Source organism: Chrysemys picta, chromosome 19 (genome assembly GCF_011386835.1).
Source record: "Chrysemys picta bellii isolate R12L10 chromosome 19, ASM1138683v2, whole genome shotgun sequence".
Lineage (NCBI taxonomy): Eukaryota > Metazoa > Chordata > Testudines > Emydidae > Chrysemys > Chrysemys picta.
In genome coordinates, this window is record NC_088809.1 from 3874558 (window position 1) to 3898634 (window position 24077).

General features: G+C 39.9%; 1 protein-coding gene across 3 annotated transcripts in view; it reads left to right on the forward strand.

The window, feature by feature from the left end:
- The first annotated feature begins 795 nt into the window (after window positions 1-795).
- AKAP10 (A-kinase anchoring protein 10) overlaps window positions 796-24077 on the forward strand; it is a 35598-nt gene continuing 12316 nt past the window's right edge. Inside the window, exons 1-9 of one of the 3 annotated variants that reach the window (XM_024105919.3) lie at window positions 796-1111; window positions 11155-11202; window positions 12517-12608; window positions 13482-13664; window positions 15807-16364; window positions 19721-19819; window positions 20845-20929; window positions 21363-21486; window positions 22827-22963. In XM_024105919.3, the coding sequence (XP_023961687.1) occupies window positions 13583-13664; window positions 15807-16364; window positions 19721-19819; window positions 20845-20929; window positions 21363-21486; window positions 22827-22963 (1085 nt within the window). In that variant the 5' untranslated portion in view covers window positions 796-1111; window positions 11155-11202; window positions 12517-12608; window positions 13482-13582. The remainder of the gene's footprint in view (window positions 1112-11154; window positions 11203-12516; window positions 12609-13481; window positions 13665-15806; window positions 16365-19720; window positions 19820-20844; window positions 20930-21362; window positions 21487-22826; window positions 22964-24077) is intronic. The other 2 variants (XM_005298171.5, XM_042857939.2) reach the window with 2 other exon arrangements.

A 24077-nucleotide genomic window follows, 5' to 3' on the forward strand; every position in this document is an offset into this window, starting at 1 on the left:
GCCGGACATGTCCGGGAAAATCCGGACGTATGGTAACCCTAATCCATTGTGACGGCACATGGCAGTAGGGTTGCCAGCCCTCCAGGATTGTCCTGGAGTCTCCAGGATATAAAGATTTATCTTTAATGAAAGATTATGTCATGTGATGAAACCTCCAGGAATATGTCCAACCACAATTGGCAACCCTACATGGCTGTGATGATGTGTTGACATGGCACCATGGCCCGTGTCAGTGGTGTTTTGAGACCAGGTGATGCTGTTATAATACAGCGTGATGACATCACATCTCAGCATGATGACATTTTGACCCAATGGGACATTACATCATGGCACCAGGACGCCCTGACGCAGCATGATGCTGTTACATCAAAGCCTGATGACATCACACCACTGCCACATCATAAAAGCGGAGTTAACCCCACAGCAGAAACTGACATTTTCCTTCTCCGCCCCCAGCCTTAAACATGAGGCCTAAGCCGCAATTTCCCGCGTCTGGGGCTTCTTGCCCTTATCCAAGATGTCTGACTGGGCCTAACTCTCTCTGGCGCCTTCTGCCCTTATCCAAGATGTCTGACTGGGCCTAACTCTCTCTGGCGCCTTCTGCCCTTATCCAAGATGTCTGACTGGGCCTAACTCTCTCTGGCGCCTTCTGCCCTTATCCAAGATGGCTGCCTGGGCCTAACTCTCTCTGGAGCCTTCTGCCCTTATCCAAAATAGCTGCCTGCCCTAGGGGCATTTTGCCATTATCCAAGATGGCTACCGACTCTGGGTCCCTTTGCCCTTATCTAAGCGGGCTTCCCGTACTTAGCATGGCGGCCTGACGCCCAGGCAGCCATCTTGGGGGAAGGCAAGAGGCCGCGGGTATTGCCGCGCCGCTGTTTCCCGTGATGCCTCACGAGCTCCGCTCTCCTCTCTCCTCCGTTCCCCCCGGAAGAGGGAGCTTGGCGGTGGCGGTTGTTGACAATATGGCGGCTGCTGGCTGCTCCGCGGGAGGAAGAGGCGGAGGGAGAGGAGCCGGCAGGAGGAGGAAGGAGTCTCATTCATAGGGAGCCCGGCCCGCTGCTCTCCCCCCTTCCCCGCCCCGACACCATGTCCTTCTTCAGGCGGAAAGGTGAGGGGGCCGCCGGGCTGGCAGGGCCATGGGGGTGGAGGCTGCGGGGAAGGCGGGGCAGCAGGCCTGAGGTGGGAGAACGGGGAGGTAACATAACATGGGGGCAGGAGGGCTGGGGACGGGACATTGAGGGGCAGGAGGCCTGAGGAGAGGGAACGGTAGGGGGTGGGAACATGGGGGGCAGGAGGCCTGGCGATATGGGCGGCTGTAGGTGACAGGGAGGGAACTGCTCTTTCTTGGGGGCACGTAGAGAGGCTGAGGTGTGGGACCCAGGCCTTTTTGCTCTCTGGGGTACAGAGGAGGAGGCAGGACCTTGGACAGGGGATTGTAGGAGCCTCCCTTCCCTTCTCCCAGAGAGCCAGCCTGCCAGGGGTCTGCACATTCTTTCCCCTCTGGACACTCATTTTCTCTCCCCTTCTCTGCTGTCAATAAGTGCTTCCCCTTCCATGTTTCCAGGGATGTCCAAGATATGATGATGTCTCTGATGAAGACTTCAAAACTATTAAGCATTTGATTGAAGCATGCAGTGCAAACAATCCTCAAACAAGAGAGTTTAAAAAATAATCTGAAATGACTGAATCTCGCTCCAAATGAGTGGGATCTGTCAGCTCTGCTTTCAGTAAATAACCCTGACTCCTTCCCACCCTCCACCCCACCAAAATAAAAAAAAGGGCATGGTTTGGGGTGTTATGATGGGTTTCAACTCCTTTGTTTTATCCTGGCTGCTGCATCTCAGAGTGAGATGTCTGCTGCAGTTTCTCCTTGCCTTGTAACAAGGATCTTGCTGTGACCTCAGGAAATCTAAGCATATTTTGAAATAGATCCTGGTTTTAAACCTTGGTGATGCAGCTAGCAGCTTCATTCACTGGGGTGGTTCTCAGAATAGTTGTAACTAGCAAGGTCAGAGTTTGCATTTTCTTAAGGAAAGCATGGTTTAACAGCTGTAAAAAAGATAACTATTACATGTTGTATACTTCTTGTTTCCTCGTTAGGTAGACTAATACAAATAAAATTTGGCATTAACCCACTCCATCTTGTTAAATTTTACCAAATTAAAATAACACTTGCATGATATAGTAAAACACAGCGGATTAGCTATTTGTATTGTGATAGTATCCTAAAGCCCCCAAGCACCCATTGTGCTTAATGCTGGACAAAAGCACAGATGATACAGTCCTTGCCCCAATGAGCTTATTATACAGAAGTTACGTAGCATAACTCAAGATATTAATATTTTAAGAATCCTATTTTCCTGATTCCTATTTTTGTGCAATGAGTACGAGTAATCATTGAGTTAATGGTTTAGATCAGGGTTTCTCAAACTTCATTGCACTGCGAGCCCCTTCTGACAACAAAAATTACTGCACAACCCCAGGTGGGGGAACCCAAGCCTGAGCCCTGGGTGGGAGTGCCAAAGCCCAAGCCCCACCACCCTGGGTGTGGGGGCCAAGGTGGAAGGCCAAGGGCTTTAGGCCAGGACTGGCAGGGTGTAACCTCGACCCTTGCTGCCCAGTGCTGAAGCCCTTGGGCTTTGGCCCAGGGCCCCAGCAAGTCCAAGCCAGCCCTGTCAACCCCATTAAAACAGGTTGCGACCCATTTTGTGGTCCCAACCCACAGTTTGAGAACCGCTGGTTTAGATTTTGTTGCTGAATTGGTCTAAAAGCAGTCAGTTGAAACATAGAGGGTGTTTTGTTTTTTTAACATATGGGTGCTAAATTCCTCAGTTCATAATCAGTCTCTAAAGAAGTTACATCCCCCAATAAATGTAACTAAACCTTCCTGTGTTAAGAAAATGACGTAAAGAAACTAACCATTATTTTCATTACTTGAAATAAATGATATGCATTCTGGGTTTTACAGTTTGAGCTATTCTATATAATTTAATTTACAAAAGATGAATCCCTTTAAGACAAATAGTAGAACCTTACTTTTACCTGGAGTAAGTCTGTTGTACTTTCAGTTCAAAATATACAATCAGAGGTGCTTACATTTTGATTGGGGAAAAATATTTTCAGCCTGCTATTAGTGTTTGGGGACTAAAGTCTGATCCTGAAAGCTGCCAAGAACTCTCAAGTCCTATGGGAGCTCAATAGGTACTTCCTAGAATTCCTGGTGTTCAACAGCTTTCTATAACAGCTATTTTTCAATCAGCAGAATTTTCCATGTTTAACTATTCTTCTGATTATGGTTGATTAGTCAGTAAGTGTGTCCAGTATCTGACACAGAAAATGGGGGTATCTGCATAATAACTGAAAATGGCTAATAGAAGGTAACAATATGACTTAAAATATAAGATTTTAAAGCCAAATATGTTTGACATTTTTCAAGTCGATTTTATAGTCTTACTACTTCCTTGTTCTTTGAAAATAAAATAAGCCTGTTGGTATTAGTGGTCTGAATCATTAGAAAATGAATGTTGTATAACAACACCTCTAATTTGCACAGGCTCAATGTTTTTTTAAATGGAAATCACTTCCACATTTGAAGGGTAATCCAGGTGTTTTATTGTGTGTTAGGCAGTCTGTGTAAAAATCAGTCTTGTCAACCTGTGATAATACTGTAGTTCAAGTAGTAAAACTATCATTCCTTCAAGAGCTTCTACAACAATTAAGAACAGGAGTACTTGTGGCACCTTAGAGACTAACAAATTTATTAGAGCATAAGCTTTCGTGGACTACAGCCCTTATGCTCTAATAAATTTGTTAGTCTCTAAGGTGCCACAAGTACTCCTGTTCTTTTTGCGGATACAGACTAACACGGCTGCTACTCTGAAACCTACAACAATTAAGTGGCTGATATGAGTCTCTTGTAAAGTGTCTTGTTACAGAAAAATGGATCCAAACTGCATTTTTTGTTTTGGGAGAGTGAGAAGATTTGATAAGTTTAGATAGCAGTGTTCATTGGCCAGGCTCATATTTTTCACATATGACTGGAAGTACTTTACACGTTATTACAAGATTTCAAGGCCAAAGTAGCAGCACTAATTCTCTTATGCGTGGGGATTAGTGCAGTAGTCCTGGAAAAACAGTTTTAACCCCCCACTTTTCATGGGAGAAGTTCCAGAGATTCCATGAAGTCCACCACAGACTTTGCTGTTGTCATCAATTATTACATGGAAGGTGCTCAGATACCATAGTGATGGGCAGCAGCATGAAATCCTAATATAGATCCAACTGTGAACTAATGGTCAGATACAAAATGTTCCTCAACTCTTTACACTGAAGTATTTTTATATGCAGTTATTTTTATGTAGGCTCTTGTATGAAATAACCTTCCCCAGAGTAGATAATAAAGTGAATTGTGGAACAGGTACTCTGTCTTGATAAACTGGTATGGAAACAAAGTGAAATCCATCAAAGACAAATGCAAAGAGATTCTTATAGGAAGGAATAGTCAAATGTAAAATAGAGGGATACTGATTTTGATAGTACTGTGACTAAAGGGATCTGAGATTATTGGTTTTAGCAGAAGTGGCTGAAACTAAATGTTATAGTGCAACATTATTGCAAACAAAACCCAGTTCTTCTAGGTTGCATGAATAGAAATATCATATAACTAAGGCTGTGAGTTTGTCATGGAAGTCACAGATTGTGTGACTTTCCGGGACCACCGCAACTTCAGCAGCTGCTGTTGCTGGCCTGGGGCTCGGGCTCCTGCCCTCCGTCCCCCCCAGCAGCAGGAGTTTGGGTGTGGGAGGGGGCTTAGGGCTGGGGGTTGGGGCGCAGGAGGGAGTGAGGGCTCTGGGTGGTTCTTACCTTGGGGGACTCCCCCAGAAGCGGTGACATGTCCCTCCCTCAGCTCCTAGCTCTGCGTACTGCTTCCGCCCGCAGATACTGCCCCCACAGCTCCCATTGGCTGTGGTTCCTGGCCAGTGGGAGCTGTGGAGCCGGCGCTTGGGTTGGGGGCAGCGCACGGAGCTAGGAGCTGAGGGAGGGACATGTCACCACTTCCAGGGAGCCACAAGGAGGCAGTTAAGGAGCCTGCCAGCCCTGCCAACCCCCCCTCACCCCATCTGCACCAGCAGGTGTCTCCCCCCAGCACCAGCCCCGAGCACCCACAGCTTCCCCTGGGCCCTGCCCCAAGCACCTGCGGTACCCCTGACCATCACAAGATTTAGTCAGGGGTATATAGTACAAGTCATGGACAGGTCATGGACCTTGAATTTTTGTTCACTGCCCGTGACCTGTTCATGTCTTTTACTAAAAAATACCCGTGAGTAAAAATGTAGCCTTACATATAACATAAGGAAGATTGTTGGTCTGCTGCCCTGAGAACTGATTAGGCCTGAGAGAGCTGCTTTCAGTTTTGGATACTGCATTTTAGGAGGTGTTGGAGAAAACAAATAAAATGTTTTGAATAACCCCCAACATCCTCATTTGAAAACCAAAGTACTCTGTCCAAAATCAGTATAGTTGGAGCAAATTGCTATAGTATTTTTATAAGGGACTAAGTTGGGAAAGATGAAGAGAACGGGGTGTATTTGGTGAAAACTGAGGAGGGAGAGAACTTTCTATAAATATCTAGAGATCTTATACATGGGGAAACAATAAACTACATCTTTAGTTGATGAAGATGGGCCGTAAGGCAAGGGGCTAGGGAAATTTAGGGTTGAATAGTAGAAGGAAAAAAAGTAACTATAAGATTTGTTAGGCATCTGACCCAGCAGCCAAAGGAGGTTATAGAAGGTTAGGGAATTCTCATTAGTGAGGATATTCAAGGCCAAATTACACACCATCTATTATCTTAGAAATAATATAAACAGTCCTGCCATGATGTAAGAAGAAGGGTTAACTGATGCACATATAAAATGATACAAGACAGCTTACATTTGCTCATCCTTCTTGGCAAACTGATTTTTCTCACTAAATATATTAAAATCTTAGACCTTGTATGGCAGGCTGCACCTCAGCCTGCCTCTTAGTCCTCTGAAAATGAAGGCTGCCAGTGGAAATTCTATCAGACCTATAACCCCTAATGTACATGGCTATTGTTGTTGTTCAGAATTGGCTTCAAGTGCATGATATGACACCAACTAGATTGGCTGCAGCAGGGTGAAAGCAGAATTCATGTAGTGATATTTTACTCCTTGAAATGTAGCCTATATGCATGTACTATCATTCCTATATCTATAACTATTGCTTTGTAAATTTGTTCTGCTTGCTGCTGACAGTGATACTAGAATACTTAAGCATCCCATCTTACCACTTAAGTAGAAGGTGATTATTTGAACTACGTCATATTACAGGTAGTAAGGTAATAACTAGTTAAAGAGTAACAACTTATCTTTACAGAGAAGTTAGCATGAAAGAACAATTAACAGTCTAGCTAAAGCGATTAGACTATGAAAGACAAGGGAAACTGAGTAATCGCTGTCACTAAAGGTAGCTAAGACTGGACTTGATGGATCAGGTATTGAGAATGTTTTAGGGAGAATGAGAATGATGCTATTCTGATGCAGTGTAACAAATTACATTTGTTAAATATTATTGTGCTAGAAGGGATATGTGCTGATTTTCCCAGACAATTTTCATCTGGACAATAGTGTTCAATAATCTATGTAAAACCTAGTCATCTTAAATATTTTAATGTCTACAGTCATGTATAAATTGAGGGTCTACATAAAAAAAAGTGGAAAACAAGAATCCCAAGTTGCTTAATCAAGGTTTGAATGACTCTATTCCAAAATGAAAGTGCTAACCTCTAGTATAAATGTAAAATGCTGAGTTGCCAATTCATGGGTCTGCATCATTTATACTTCCCATTCTAATGGCTGTCAGACTGATGCTGCTGCATTGACTATTGTGCAAAACAATTCTATAACTGGAGATTGAAATGCCTCTCTAAAAGATTTAAATTGGGGTAAGAGCTTTTTTAAAATGTGGTCATATTTTGCAATGCAAAGACTTGATTCTAGTAGTTATAATTTGTATAGAGTGTACTTGGAAGATTTTCAAGGCCAGAGTTCCATGAATGAGCTATTTGTAAGTAACCTTTTCAGCCTGTAGAGGCCAAAGAAATTTTCACTGGTAGCTTATGCACTTAAATATTTATTTAGATGTAACTGGAAGTTACAAGCATGTTTTCAATATCACTTTCATTTTTAACTCTTGAGTCCCAAATATTTTGGTGACTCCATAATTTTTTGCCTAATTGATCTTTAGGGTTTTTTTTTTGTAATTGACAAAAATAATTTTTTTACAGCCATAAGATGCAGATTTTTTTCGACTAAGATATCTCCCTACAGTACTTATTTTGTAGGCACTTGGCAAACATAGAGAGACAGTTCCTGCCCCTTGTAGGCATTTTGCACACAGAGCGAGACAGTTCCTGCCCCAAACAGCATACAACCTAAAATGTTCACCATAAATACCAAAGCATGTTTTAAATTCCATGGTAGAATGCTAATATATACTAGAAATTGTACCACCTAGATTTAAACCAATCTTTTTTTCTAGCTAACCACACCAATTACTTAGGAATCATCTATACAAAGTTCACAGCTTGATAGAAAGCATCTGTCAAACCTGTCATCCACCACAATTAAAGCATATATATCTTAACTATGCTGATAAGTCAAGTTTGTAATAAGGCTGCAGGTGATGGATGTGCAAATATCCAAATGTTAGATTATTTAGATAATACTATCTGTGAGTTATGTCAGGGCATGGGGAGGAGGAGACATGTTTGACCTTCACATCCGGTGCTCTGTGAGGTCTCTGAATTCCCACAAATTTGCCATACACTTCAATTAACAGTACTGTGTTGTTAGAAACTGAATACTCTTTTGGGCAGTAATGCAAACTGCAGGAAGTAAATATGTGAAGAAATGACTTGAATAGATGAGGAAGCTGACCTTGCATGTGCTGTAGGTGAAGCAGAATACAGGTTCCTTTTCTTCATCTAGGGTTTTTGTATTCTGCAGATAGTGATCACCCTTCCTAGGACAATGCCATTGTCCCATGTATGGATGCAGGGGCCAAATTAAAATTGGTGATCGTCTCTTAAGTGAAGATGCACTACGTTTTTAGTATTTTTTTTTTAAATCACCATAATCGGGAGGGGGGTAAATTATTCATTCCATCTAAATAAACTCAAGTCATCACTTTCTGTTTGTTTGTTTCTTGGTTAAGCTTAAAAATTAACAGGTAGTGGTGATCTCTGTCTATACATCAGTGGCAGGATATGGCCCCCTACGTGGATGCTTAAATATAATCAACAGAGCTCAAACATATTTTAGCAAATGCACAGGGTCCTCACGGTAGTGTAAAATGCAGGTTTTTCTGCCTTTGGCATGAGAGGCTTTCATTTCAGTCATGAGTGGTTCCGTCTCTGCTGGTAGATTGACCTCTGTTGCTTTACTAAAGAGATCAAATATAGCCTTAGTAACCAAATAATTCTGTTAAGATTGCTGTTCAGAAATCTAACAACAATCATGTTCTTGGTATTGTTCCTCTGTGAAATGTTTCTTGTTCCTCAACAGTGGGAAGGGAGACTCAGGTTTGCCATTCTTAATTGATGGGGTCCCTTGCTGAATAGGGCCACAAAGGACTGAAGAATGGAATTCTTGCATGGACCCGTTTTACACTGTTACCACCACAACTAACTTTGAGATTATTTTTGCATAAGAGCTTGTAAATTTTCCTCTTGTGCAACATGTGTAGCATGCAGAGTTTGTGAATGGGATGCATGCACAAAGCATAAGTAATTACTACTTGTGTTTTTTGCTGTGGCGCAAAGTGCTTGATCTTGGGAATGCTGGAAGTTGCAACTACCATGCCAAAGCTCAATAGCACCTTCTGCCTAGTAAATTGGTCAGAGACTGTTTTGAGGACAGGCCTTTAAAGCTACCAGTTGAAAGAAAACATGTCAAGCAGAAATGCATCTTGGAGCAAATAGGCTGTGGCACATTGCCCTTTTTTTGCTGTCTTCTATGGTGCAAGCCATTGCTCAAACACAGTGCACTTTGTTAATATGTAAGACTTTTGGCTTGCTAAATTACCTTTTTATCTCTGGTCCCTGGTAAGATTCTATATTTGCAAATGTGCAGCAAGATACATAACATGACACAGCAAGAAAAGTGCAGATATACTTGTGAAATTGTGATCTATTTAGTCAATTTACTAATGATCTTAGACATTTAAAAAAATATATTTATTTATTTATTTAACTCCTCTGTGGTCTAATGTTCAGTAACGAGGCTTCTGTTATTGTTTATGTCCCAGTTGTTTGAATCTAAAGATAAATCATCCATAAATAAGCCCTCTTTTGCTCTCCAGGATATGTAATGATAGAGTTTTTGGGAGTCATGAACATATTGCTTTTTGTCATTGAAAGTTACATCTTCTAAATTTAATTTTTTTGAGGTCAGGGAGTGCAGGTGTCAGGAGTTGGAATAATTCTCAAAACCTTGAAGTTTTAGACAAGTGGGTCCCACTCTCACACTAATTTAAGTATATACAGTTTAGGGACTTGATCTGATAAAAGACCTTTAGGGTCATTAGAGGTCCTGGGTCCTAATGCAGAATTGACCAAACTTGAAAATCCGTAACGAATTAAAACTTGAGTCATCATAAATATCTCAGATGAAATCGATTTTACATGATCTAATGTAGTCACTAGTGTAAGTGTAGATAGACAGAAGTAATCTGCACCTGTTCATTGCTGAATCAAACGAAAATCCAAATTTAAAAAAATTATTAAAGCTAATGTTAAATTATATAATATACAGGTTAAGAAAAGAGTGTCTGCACATCTGGGTATAGTGTTTAGATTATCCACAAATACAAAGTTTGTTTTTACAGTCATAAAATACATATAATGCTTAATCAGCAATAACCAAATTAAGGTGAATCCGAATACTCGGTTACATCACTCATGAAAAGTTATACAGAGTTGATTGTAGAAAGCAAATATAGGAATGAGTGTAGATTGTCCCTCGGTAATTGAGCATATTACTTGCTTTCTTAGCCAATGGAAATGTTTGCTGGTTTTAGTTTTGCTGGTATTTTTTAGTTTTGCTGTGAATGGACTGGTAAGTAGGTAGACATGTATGTGTCTGTCTTTGACAAAGAATCAAGCTGCGTCCAAAAACACCTGTCATAATGCTACATAGAACAGTTTATTTGGTTGTATTGATATTATCCTAAAATAGTAACCTGTTTCCCCCCCGCACTTCTGTATTATGAGATTAGACTTTCCTTTTACACATGCCATTGTACTTTTTTTGATTATCACTGATAAATTTATTATTTTTTCAGTCATCTTCTTTATGTCCTCCTTCAGTCTTTATGCTTTGTTCTATACTGTTCCTTATGTTGGGGCTTCCTCGTTCTCTTCTTTCAGATTCTTCCTAAAAACTTCCACATTTTTCCTTTACATCTGTTGTGCTTCAAGTTCAGTCAACGATTGTATTATTTATATTTGATCAATATTGTTTGTGTCAGTATTATACTTATTGTAAATTTCTATATCGCCTACTGCTGTGTAAAGTCAGGAGCAAGGACAAGCTCCATTTATGTCTATACAGCACTGGGCACACTACTGGTATTCAGATAATACTGTGGGGATATAATTTTTCCAAAATTGTGTGCTGTGTGTGGTTCACTGAAAACATCTGCCAATATTTTGTTTTAAAATGCAACTAGTTCATCCTTTAATTTTGTTTTGAAAACAGTTTACATTTTGAATTTACTTTAAATAAGAAATCAGATAGGCAACCTACAAGATTGGTTAAGTTGGTTTAAATTACATAATACACGAGCTTTGCGGGATGTTTGTATTAATACAAATCTTTTAATTTTTGTGAAATTTAATCCGTAAGAATGAACTACCAGGTTTTGTGTAAAAAGCTTAACATCCCCATCCAGCTACTGGATGTATGTGTAGAGTTGAAAATAGCAAATATATTTTAAAACAAAGAGGTGCTTATTTGCTACTTTCATTACCCACCAAGTCCTGAGTTTGAGATTTTTATATTCTCCTTCAACAGTCCATGCCATCACAAACCTGAAATAGCTTTTTATTCCTTCCTTTATATTTTACAGTGAAAGGCAAAGAACAAGAGAAGACCACAGATGTAAAAGCAATTAAAAGTAAGCTCAAGATTTACTGAACTCTATGGAAAGACAGTAAGATCCACAACACTGCCATATTTTTGTAACCAGTTGTTCATTTCCTTATCACTGAAGAGGAGCACACCTTGTACTAGAAAAAGTAAATAGTTAATCTGTCTTCAGGTGGCCTATAGTAAATTGAAAACTAATCTTTCCTGATAACTATCATCTTACCAGATCCGGATGCATGGAAAGTTATTCTTTCTCGCGTTTTATTCCAAAATTATCACCTTGCAAATAATGATTATTCCTTATCTGCAGTAGTTTGCTTTCTGAGGTTTTTGGGAGCTTTTTCTGGTATGTAATTTATTTTGCAATTTTGATAATGTGACTTTGCATTGCCTAACTTACAGAACAGGAGGCTAGGGTCTGATTTTGCTTTTACTAATGTAAATATGGAGTAACTCAGTTGAAGTCAGGAGTGCCTTCAGACTTACACCAGTGGAGTGGAGATCCAAATCTTTTTCAGAAAGAGCAGCTACCCTAATACTACACTAAATAGTATAGAAATGTTGTAGTCGTTACATGACTTAATGTAGAAAATTTTCCTGATTTGTTGGTAACACTCTGGGAAAACAACACATGGGAAAACAACACATCTAATTTATCAGTTCTTTCATTTTTATACATGTTCACTTTTTAGTTCAGCTTCCCTTGAGTATTGCTATAATCAGGGTCGGCCCCAGGCACCAGCATTCCAAGCAGGTGCTTGGGGTGGCAATCTACAAGGGGCAGCAGTATGTGTGTTTTTTGCCGCTTCAAGCAGCGCGCCGAATTACCGCCGTGGACGGTGGGGGCAGTCGGTGTGCCGTTAGGGCGGCACGCGTGTTTCCGCGGCGGCAGCTTCTATGTTCAGCTGCCCACAGGGGCAATTCGGCGGCTTCTGTCTTCCGGCTGAAGACAGAAGCTGCCGCCAAATTGCCGCCGCTGAGGAAATGCGCATGCTGCCCTAACGGCACACGGACTGCCCCCGCCGTTCGTGGCGGCAATTCGGCACGCTGCTTGGGGCGGCAAAAACAGTAGAACCGGCCCTGGCTACAATAATTAAGCTGCTTTTATGTGCCTCAAATATAACTTTATTTCGCTTTTTAAAGTGTTCCCTGGGCTTTAAGAAAAGTGTACAAGCATCTTTGAGCATGTTGATTTATCTTTGAAGCAGTACAAGAAGCAAAGTGATCCTAACCAAGTTAGCAATTATTAGTCATGACTACTTATTAGTTCAAGCAGATTGCTAAGGAAAGGCTATGACATGGCCACTGTGTAAAGTAAAATAAAACTTCAAATACAATTCAGTTTATTACAGAACAAGAACTGCAGATGTTGAGCAAAATGGGAGCAGCTTCCTTGTTTGGCAGAGCACTCTTCAGTGATCTGCATCATATGAGGTTAGAGATTTAACACTATCTAGAAGTTTTAGAATAGGTATTTCATCCTTAGAGTTTATTAAACTTAAATTCTGCTTATAATAAAGCTAGGAGCCTTAAATCTAAATCAGAAAGGTTAAACCATTATCAGATGGGTCTCTTTTTCTACACAGTGTCCTCCAGCAAGTAATCTTCAATTGCTGTGGTCAGCCAAGCAACTAGCTGCTTCCCACAGGCTTGGAAGAACATGTGTTTTCCCGTTCCTGTCTGCAATACATACCAAAGGCTTCTTGGAGAATAGCAAGCAGAATTTCAGTACCAAATATTTCAATTCAAGGCAAACCTCCACATATCGTACAAATTATTTCCAGTGACTACTTGCCAGAATCAGGCCTGTGTTCATGTTTATTCAGTCATGTACATTCAAACAAGTGGAGAGGGAGACTATACTTACCCAGAGTTGTAGATTAGATTGTATTCTCTACATAGCTAATTTAGCAAAACAAAACCATACAGCCATAGATGAAAAGTATAGAAAACAGACCACAAATCCTCAACAGGTAATTGATAATTACGTGAACAAGATCAGATCTAAATGTAAACTTAAACATAGAGTCCTTATTATCTGCTGAACAAATGTGATAAAGGAGAATGGGCAACACTATAAACGGGCTAAAGTGATCTTATCTTTGGCGTGGAGAACCCACTTATTTCTAGTACCCCTGCTCTGGTCAGATTATTAAGGAGAGACTGACATGCTGTACTACAAATGGTGTTGTAATAAGGATGCAGGTGAGCTAACACTGTAAGTCATCTCATGGTACTTAGCATGGGATACTGTGTAGAAAAGGTTACAAGTTTTTTTTCTTTTAATCATTGTTGTCTTGATTCCAGCTGCAATACCAGTACATTCCCCTCAAAGAAGCACTAGAAATCATGCTTTGCTGGAGGCTGCAGGACCAAGCCATGTGGCAATTAATGCCATCTCCGCCAACATGGACTCTTTTTCTAGCAGTCGGACAGCTGCTCTTAAGAAGCAGCCAAGTCACATGGAGGCTGCACATTTTGGAGACCTAGGTAAGACTTTGCTGTTCTCTAATATTGGTGAGCCATATCTTTTCATATCCTATGAATATTATACGTGCTGACCACTAGGACAAGTTAGCATTGAGGCAAGTAGCATAGTAAGGTTAAGAAAATTAGACACAAGAATAGTATCTAAGTTACACTACAAAGAGTAAAATAACATGGGCTATCCATTCAGGATAAAGCGTACGTGTTACCAGTTGGGATCAAAAAGAAATGTGCCGTGCCCTATAGCTATTTACAGTAAAGTATATTATGAAAGTCTTGCACCTTCCTATAAAACACTATTGATGACACTGTCAAAGAGGATAGCACCCTAGATGGGCTATGGGCCTGTTCCACTGTGGCCCCTCCTGTGTTCCTTCATTACAGGTTCCTCCATGGGTATGTGTTAATTTATCTGTAGGCTTAGTACATCTGTAAATATTAGATTTCTGATCTCTCACTTTTTGTTTTCCGTTTAGAGCTCTTTTCATCACCAATGGGCTCTCTATAAATGGATTTTTGGGTTGGCTATGGTGAATTCCGATTATACTTAATTTTTTTTTTTTTTTGAGTCGTCCTTTTTCTTCAAACTAAACGTTGTGGCCATTTGTGCTGCATGCAGTACCTTTGTACTAGACCTCTAAGGCTACTCTGACGGTGTCGGTTTGTTTTTTATTAAGGCACTGGAAAATTTCATTGGGCTAACCCCAGAGTAGTCACAAGCTTAAATACCTAGGTTCTTAAATTGTATTCATTGTGGTATCTTACATAGAGGCTTGAATTTGCCATTCTCTAGGGCCATAGATCCTCAATGTTGGTAGTCACCAGCCTGTAACTGAAGGGGGAAGAATCAAAACTGACTGGAAGGCTGATGAGGAACTAGCCCCCAGCTTCCCGAGACCCCCTCATTTTTGTTGTGCCTTGTGTAGCTGCTGGCAGGGTGGAATCTAACACCTACTGCAAGAGAGAATTTAAAAAAAATAAACACTAAAAAGCCCAGGTGGTGTCTCCTACCTGGAATTACAACAGCAGCCCCCGCCAACTGATTAGGTAACAGGCTACAAGGATGGTAGAGAGAAGTCCGAACAGGAGACCAAGGCTGTGTTCCTCCTACTCTGTATCCCTGCCAGAGAGTGCAGAAGGAAAGGTGTGTGCCTTGTGCATTCCACCTGCCTCATCCTCTGGGTCAGAAAGGACAACCAGGTTTGCTAAAGGGTAGAAGGCATCCATTATAAAGTCTATTTTGTTTATTTTAATCTAAACAAGCCCAAGCTAAGTAATGTAAATCTTGCAGAGTTCTTATAGTTGATTTCTCTGAACCACACAAGCTATTTATACAGAGCAGGCAAAATGCCATTTAGATTGACCCAACAAATCAATAGACTATTTACCAATATTTTGTAGGCTAGACACTTTTGAAATAGTAACCACTACTGAGAACGCGTTTTTTATATTTAACTTCCTCATTGTACATCGGAATGCTCAACAAACATGCTGTTCAAAAGCCCTTTTGGCACTGCTCACTGTACCATCCACTGACTGTCACAGATTGATTTCACTCATGGATGATGGTGCAGCTTGTGAGCAGAGGAAGGCTTGGGCGTTCAATGTTGCTAAAGTGTTATCAGTGCATTCTTATGGCTTATCTTCAGAGTTTTTTAAAATGCATTCAGAGTTTGAGGAAAGTTAAGGTAGCAGTTATAATGTTATGGATTTAGTATGTGAAAGTATAGAGCATAGGTAGCAGAAAGTGGAATAAGCAAAGTCTGTGTGAGTAGGTTGGTCTTCATGCACTCCCACCTCACATGATCTAGGCATGCATTAGCAAATGGCTGTAAGGATTAGTTGCTTAAGGCTTCTTTGTGCCTAGATATTTGATACATTGGTTGAATAATCAAAATTTTCTGTCTTTTTGACAATAGGATGAGAACTTTACTGAACTGATCAAATATAAATATATATATATATATATAAATGGTAGGCATTTCCACTTTCCAAATACTTGTTGGGTAGGAAATGCATTTTACACCAAACTTGTATGGGTACTTCAGAATCCTCTCTTTCTCTCTACCAGTTGCATTTTGGTAATTGTATATCAGATGCCAAAATGTAGAATATTGTGTAAACTCTCTGATGCTTTTTCTTTAGGCCGATCGTGTCTGAATTATCAGGCTCAAGAGACCAAATCAAGCCTTTCAAAGACCCTTGAACAAGTCCTGCAGGACAGTGTTGCCCTACCTTATTTTATCCAGTTTATGGCACTGCGTAGAATGGAACATTTGGTTAAATTCTGGTTAGAGGCTGAAAGCTTTCACTCCACAACATGGTCCCGCATAAGAGCACACAGCCTGAACACAGTCAAACAGAGTTCATTGGCAGAGCCAGTGTCTCCCTCAGTAAAACAGCGTGAAACCACAGTATCTTCTCCAACTGGATTGCTTGATGAGAGGTTGGAGGATTCCAGCACAGTCCATCTGCTCATGACCAAGACAGTACCAACAAACCTGAATGATAGAATTAGCAACATTCAGAACCACTTGCTGTCAAGCCACGATAGCAATAATGCCAGGGTACTTCGTCTTGGGAAATCTGAGGCAGGGACCCATTCTGTTCCAGCTGAACAACAAGACTCTTCCAAGCTTACAGTATCAAACAGAAACAGCCCCTCTTCTGCACTAAAGGACTTGTCAGGAAAACTAATGAAAAGTAAGTGCATCAGCGGTTCTCTTACATGGCCAGTTCCTCTGCCTCTTGTCTGCAAGTGGAGGAGTGTGGGAGAGTAAATAAAAACCTTTTTAAAAATACATTTTACTCCTAATGTATGGGTGTACCTGACTGACATATGTAACATTTTTTCAAAGAAAATGGCTAATTTATTGCTAGTGTAATAGCTCAGCGTAATGGTGCTACATAATCCTTAATCGAATTTTAGGATTCTCAAAGTAGACTCATTAGATCAGATTTTTTACAATGTAGGTGGATTTTCTTGCAGAAGCAATCCTATTCCCAAGGGAAGGCATAAATGGAGAGATGAAGAATCATCATGTTAAGAGGATTAATTGGGCTAGATTCATGCCTGATTCTGACAATAGCTACCTCAAGCAGCTTCCCTTATCCTGAAATCCTAGGAAAACTCTTACGAATCTGCAGTTGCTCTAGATCTTATCAATTTCCATTTTAAAGACTACATGCTAACTATTGATAGTTTAATGGACACACTCCCCTAAAGAGAAACAAAAGATGTGGGCTTATTACAATTGGGATAGGTTTAATGTGTTAATTCTGGTCACATTAATACCAGTGGACACTGTGAAGTGGAACCCCTAAAAGGTTATGGGCAAAATCATTCCTGGGCCTGGGTAAAAAGGGCAATTGCTCTGAAACATTTTGTCCTATCAGAGAACTAGCAGTGATGCATGCTTTCTCTTTTTTAACAATATTGTATCTGTACCACAGAAAATAATGGCATTTGCAGCAGCATAAAATATTTGTGAACTAAGGTAGATGGGTTACTTTGGAAACGACCTCTGCTGAACATTCAGGGATGTATACCGTGTACTTCCATCAGACCACTGAAGTCAATGAGATTAGACGGGTGTAACAGAACAGATATTCTGCTTCACTGAGAAAAGAAAATGTTTGTGGGTTGGAAAGGTGGATGGGCAGGGGTTGGGGGATGAAGCTAAATGATCACTTTGAAAACCACCTCGTGTTCTATTAACTGAGTCACTAAAGGAACTCTCAGCATTGATACCCTAACAAACAGACCTGCTTAGACCACAGAGCCATGATGGAGCTCTAACCTTAGATTTATCCCATGTAACTTTCTTTAAGATAAATAAAAATCAGACTCATAATGATGCCCCCCTTCGCCCTATATATAATAATATAAAAAAAATTCTCAGTAGCAGCATGGGTTTAAAAAAAGGAAGAATTGAATTCTGAAAGCAGCAACTGTCAAAATACTGTGTAGGCCAATGTTTAGGCTGAACCCCTTTGTATCATTGGAATAAGTCTCTTTTGAAAGATTTGTGTTAAATATTATGCTGTCAAACAGATTTCAAAACCATTACATACTCTGGCATTGTAACTGTACCTACATGAGTAATCTTGTGAAATCAAGGCAATCTCTGTAATGGCTTTTCTATTTAAAAAAATTGTAGCAAAACTTGAATGACAACAGGGAAGTGGGGGTGATAGTTGCCTCGGTCTGGAAGCTGTATAGATGGTATCTTGTAAAATAACATAGCTAATTACAAATCCTCTCAAGAATGTGTACGAAAATGTTTTTGTCTTGGATTTATTTGACCAAGCTTCTCATAATTGATTTGTTCTAATTTGGGGCTCAATCCTTCACACACTTACTGCTGGGAGTAGTACTTATTACCGTGAGCAGGAGCACAGAAAGTAATTTGATCATTTATGGTAGTAGGTTAGTAAGTGGCATGCCTGTAATCCCCTTCTGCATTTCTCTTCACCCTGCACCTGCCCAGTTATGTGTGTCTGTCTAAACAAAAACAAAAAATGAAACATCCCTTTCACAACACATTGTCTGCTTGAGTGTTGCATCCCTTTCCTCTGACCTTTGTCTATCGTGTGTATTTAGATTGTAAGCTCTTTAGGACTGCGACCATTTCTCTCGTACAGCATGTAGCACAATGAAACTCCAGTTCTATTTGGGGCCTCTAGTTGCTATTACGATTTAAAAAAAAAAAGGTGGGGGGGTGTTTGCAGGAACTGAGATTCTTTTCTCTTTTTTTTAAAGGAATCTAAAGGGTTTGGGGCATAGATGTCTGAAATACTAGACATTGTCACTGAGTTTGCTGCAGAGTTCATTCAAATTTTGGGGGGTTCTTGACATTTTTGCTAAATGGAAATTAAAATTAGCTAGTGGCAATTTTTATTTTTATTTAAATTGGAACAAAAGGATGTTTAATTCTGTTGTTGCTGATTGGATGTTCTTGTGTATAAGAGGAGAGGAACCGTTTCTAGTTGTAATGTAAGCCCTCTGCATAGTATCTGACTCAGAATAGTAATCGTAAAATTATCTTTCTTTCCCTATTCATCTGTATTAACAATTTCCAGTTACCAAAGACAAGCTTGTCAAAAGAGCATAAATTAAGTTTTGTATGTTTACCAAACTCATTTGATCTGAAGAAACTGAACTTACAACTGAATTTCCAGAAGTAAAGTGAAAGTGTATTACCCATTAAGGGTTTGTCATAAACAAATTAGTTTTCCAACAGTGTGTCTTAATGAAATATAATATAATTAAATGGAATTTTATACTAAGAAGTGACATTTAGATTGTGTGTTATTCAAATAGTTTCTGGTTTCCATCTATTACATTTATGGACTTGATTACTTGAAAGCGGAGGTAAGAGAAACAACCCTTTAAGCAAGCTTTGTGTTTGAGGCTAAAAGCAAATGCAGTTTGTGTATTAGTAATGCCAAGCTAAAGATAGGTGTCTGATGTTGCACAGCCTGGTAGTGCAACTTATTTTTTCATTGACTAATTCTTTCAGGGGGTTGTACGTATAACATATTTTCTGTATTTAAGGATGGTGTCTGTCAGTAGGCGTTAGGACAACATGGATGAATGACAGAAAATAGGTGCATGGGACCTTGTAGTACTTCCGATACCTCCGTTTAAAAAATACCAGAATTCCACTATAAGGTGGCAGCTTTCTGCACAACTATAAAGAGGGCCAGAGTTTGGGAGCTTTCTTAGGATTCTTGCTTTACTGAGGTTTGGGGGGGCTTGGGAGATAATATATTCAGCCCATATGGTGGACGTGAGGGATTGGAGAGCTGCAACCCTCTTATTCAGTCCTATTGGCTGGTGCATGGTGGTCTTTCAGTAGCCTGGAGTGTGCCTAGAGACAAGGCTGTCATGATAGGAATTCCTGTCCGGAGAGTAGAATAGGAAGTTAAAAGGTTGGAGGAAAGAAGAGCCATTTGAGTAGATGCTTCCTGTTCCTAGGTGAAAATGCACATCATTGACTCATTTTATAGCTATACATCAATGGATCTAAAGTTCAACATGTGTTTTCTTCTTTTAGGTATAGAACGGGATGCAGTTAATACTTTTACCAAATATATTTCTCCAGATGCTGCTAAACCAATACCTATTACAGAGGCAATGAGGAATGACATAGTGGGTAAGAACATGCTGTATTTGATACAATTGACTAGACCCATTGCATCTCCCAAAAGCAATAGCATTGGTATGCAACAGAATTGTGTGTTCACTTTTTATGAGTTTATAACATCAGCAGTAAATAGATTGTAAAATATACACCTAATTATTTCAGAAATCTCCAATTATTTATGAGATTTTTCTATGGTGCTTATTTCTGTAGCATTTGAGCACCTCACATACGTTAAGGCAGTGGTTCTCAACCAGGGGTATGTGTACCCTTGAGGGGTATGCAGATGTCTTCCCGGGGGTACATCAACTCATCTAGATATTTGCCTAGTTTTACAACAGGCTACATAAAAAGCCTAGCAAAGTCAGTAAAAACTAAAATTTCATACAGACAATGACTTGTTTATACTGCTCTATAGACTATACACAGAAATGTAAGTACAATATTTATATTCCAATCGATTTATTTTATAATATATGGTAAAAATAAGAGAGTAAGCAATTTTTCAGTAATAGTGTGCTGTGACACTTTCGTATTTTTGTATTGTGTGCTGTGGCACTGATTTTGTAAACAAGTAGTTTATAAGTGAGGTGAAACTTGGGGGTACGCAAGACAAATCAGACTCCTGAAAAGGGAATAGTAGTCTGGAAAGGTTGAGAGCCACTACATTAAGGGATTTACCTTCTCAAAACTCCTCTCTAGTATGGAAGTTTTATAATCCACATTATGCAGATGGGAAACTGAAGCATAGAGGAGAAATGACCTTGCTTAAGTTAATACAGGAATGTTTGGGAGAGTCAGGAATAGAACACAGGTCTCCTGAGTCCCAGTTCAGTATCGTAACCATGAGAATATCCTTCTAATTTTATAGACATTTGAAGTAACAAACTTTTAAAGACGTTCTTTGAGCAGTCAGAACTGGTTAATCCCAGTTGTCTTGAACTGTTGATTTTTTTTTCATTAGACTTATCACCAGTGATTTCTTTTAGCTAAATAAACCCAACTCCCCATTAAAGTTGGTCTGGTCTCTTTTACAGCAAAGATTTGTGGGGAGGATGGACAGGTGGATCCTAACTGTTTCGTTACTGCACAGTCAATAGTGTTTAATGCAATGGAACAAGAGTAAGTTGATTCCATGGTTTGGCTTTATCATGTTGTGTGTTCTTTTCTCTTGCGCTCTTTTTCAAAAACAGTTTCATAGATCTAAGAATAAACATATTTATACAGTTGATAAGTGAATAGTAACTGTGATAAGCACTCTGTGCCACCCATTATACTTGAAACCATCTGTCTTCATGCTCCAAACCCCTTCTACTCCAAATCTGTGATCATGATTGCTTCCCTGAAGTCATTTATAAATGCTACTGCTAGATAATTACACCACTTCCAGTTCATACAAACGTACCACACACTATTGTTTCTTATCTATTTTGCCTTTATTTGACTAGATTATTAAGAATCTTGGGGTAGGGACTAGGTTTTATTTGTAAAATGCCATTTTTGCTGTTGGCACTTGATAGCTAATAATATTTAATATTGTTTTGTCCATGTGCAGGCACTTTAGTGAATTTTTGAGAAGTCACCATTTCTGTAAATACCAGATTGAGGTGCTGACCAGTGGGACTGTTTACCTAGCTGATATACTCTTCTGTGAATCAGCACTGTTCTATTTTTCTGAAGTAAGTTTATCCCCCCCACTGCACCCCCTCAGTGTAATGTAATAAAACCATGTATGCCATAAAAGCTTTATTTTAGGAGCCCTTTATATAACTTGAAAATATCAGATCTGTGTAGTGCTAGGGAAAAATGCATTAAACTATTTTTTCCTGTCTCTGCGTAGAATCACGGCAAATGTTCTAATTTCTGTGTTGTATTTTAGGCTGAGCTTTCACACATCTCTTCTCCTGTTTCCTGTTTCTTAATAGCACTCTTTTTGCTCTGTAGCAAGATATTGTTAAGCACTGGAATAAATTGCCTAGGGAGGTTGTGGAATCTCCATCATTGGAGATTTTTAAGAGCATGTTAGACAAACACCTGTCAGGAATGGTCTAGATAATACTCAGTCCTGCCATGAGTGCATGGGATTGGGCTAGATGACCTCTTGAGGTTCCTTCCAGTTCTATGATCCTGTGATTGAAACAGTTCGTTTACCTACCCCTACAGGGCTGCTAGGAGGTTTAATATCTGTAAAGCTTTTTGAGAATCTTGAAAAGCCCTACTGAAGTACCAGAAATTTTTGTAGCAAAGTGATGGGCACAACAACTTAATCTCCTGCAAAGTAAACTGCTAGCAGGTAGACTTGTTTAATCTTGCCTTAGCTTTTAGCTATTTTATAATCTTGCCAAAAGAAGCATTGACAAGAAGTACTGGGCAAGATTCTGACTTGAGTCATGCTGGTATAAATCCAGAGTAACTCCGTTGGCTTCACCAGCATGACTTCAGATCAGAACATGGTGAATGTTTTGAATCTGAAACATCTTCACAGTAGCAGTGCTCTCTAGGTTTGGGGAAATGGGCTTGTCAGCGGGGCAAAACTGTTTTAATGGCCTAGCAGTGTTGCAAACTACACTGGCCCATATGTCTTGAAACAGATTAAGAAGCTCAAACACCCACACCATGTATCGTGTTGCATTAAGATAAAGTCCACACAATGTGAAAATGATTTTTCTGTGTTCCTGTGTGTTTTCATACAGTACAGGTACATGTAATTACCCAAGCATCATCTGAGACTGAAATATTGGCCTTTATTGGTAGTGATTTTTTTATTGTATTTGTGAGTGAAGATAGACTGTTAATCCCTGCTTTGTGCAACAATACATCTGAGCATCCAGAAGTCCTATATGGTATCTGCCCAGATAATTCTTGTGTATCGATATGTGATTCAGGTTTTTTGGAGAGGGAAAAAAAAGTGGTATCTGAAAAGGGACCAGGTCTGCCTATGTTCGCCTTCCACTTCTTAGCTAAAAGCTGTTCTCTTCTTTTAAAGAATATATTTCATATTTCTTAATTTCCCTCACAGTACATGGAAAAGGAAGATGCAGTTAATATATTACAGTTCTGGTTGGCAGCAGATAACTTCCAGTCTCAGCTTGCTGCCAAAAAGGGCCAGTATGATGGGCAGGAGGCACAGAATGATGCCATGATTTTATATGATAGGTGAGTTGTTCTAACAATTTGCCTTCACAGCTCCAGTTTGAAAAATCTAGTACTTGCATATGTGGCATTGCACACAGGGATATTCTCTTGTTCAGTAAACATCTTTCATTCTTGGCTTTCTGTGTGCTTGGTGTATGGGACCGAGGGGCACATGCTGAAGAGCGTGTTTATTAAAGGTGACCTCCAATGTAAATGTGTGGAAAATTGACTTTTTAAAATTCCTTGTGTACAAAGAAGTCTAAAAGCTTTGAAAGTCATCTTGCATGCTCTTACATGAGAAATATTGAATCTTGTCTAGCCTATTTATGCTAGAGGACTCTATGGGTGGCTGGAGAACTAATGGCCTTATGTCATCACAAGACCTGGGCAGTTGGGAGGGGAAGGATTTGTTTGTCACTGTGTACAACTCTGGATTTTGAGTTAAATAGGTTTTAATTCAAACGTCAGATGTACAATTGAGAGCGAAGCTCACTCTTCAATAGTCAGACACCCTTATGCCTTCAACAGAAGGCTGAGAGAGCTTCCCACTTTAGTTCTCTAGTCTTCCTAGGAGTCCTCCAGGAAAAACAGGTAAGAAAACACTTGATATTTTTGGTATGTAGAAGTTACTCTTTTTTTTTTTTTTTTTTTAAGTTACCACTTTTTTTTGGGGGGGGGGGAAAACAACCTTTGACTTCCCTTTAGCTCTCATAAAGAAACAAGAAAGGGCACCAATAATGTAACTGCCACCCCAACCCTTGCAGGTGGCCTTTAATCATGTTAAAACAATAATGATTTCCTAAACTGCTTCTCAGAAAGCTTGTTCTAAAGCTGAAGTTTGAGTACCCAGGGCCACAAGCTGTGTTGAATTCATTTATTGCTGTGTTAGGAGCTGGGAACAGTCCCTGACCTATTTCAAACTAACCAGCTCACCACAATTCCCTAAAATCAGTTATTTAATAGTGCAGAACCTGCTTTAGGTTCTTAGTGCTTGCCGCCTCCTTGCTTTACAACATAGTATTGTGTGTGCAACACTGCCCGTAAGCAGTCACATAATGTACTTTATTCCATTTACTCTTCCCTCATTTGAGGAGATATTTATACAAAATGTTTATTTCCTCAGTTCAGGGATTTT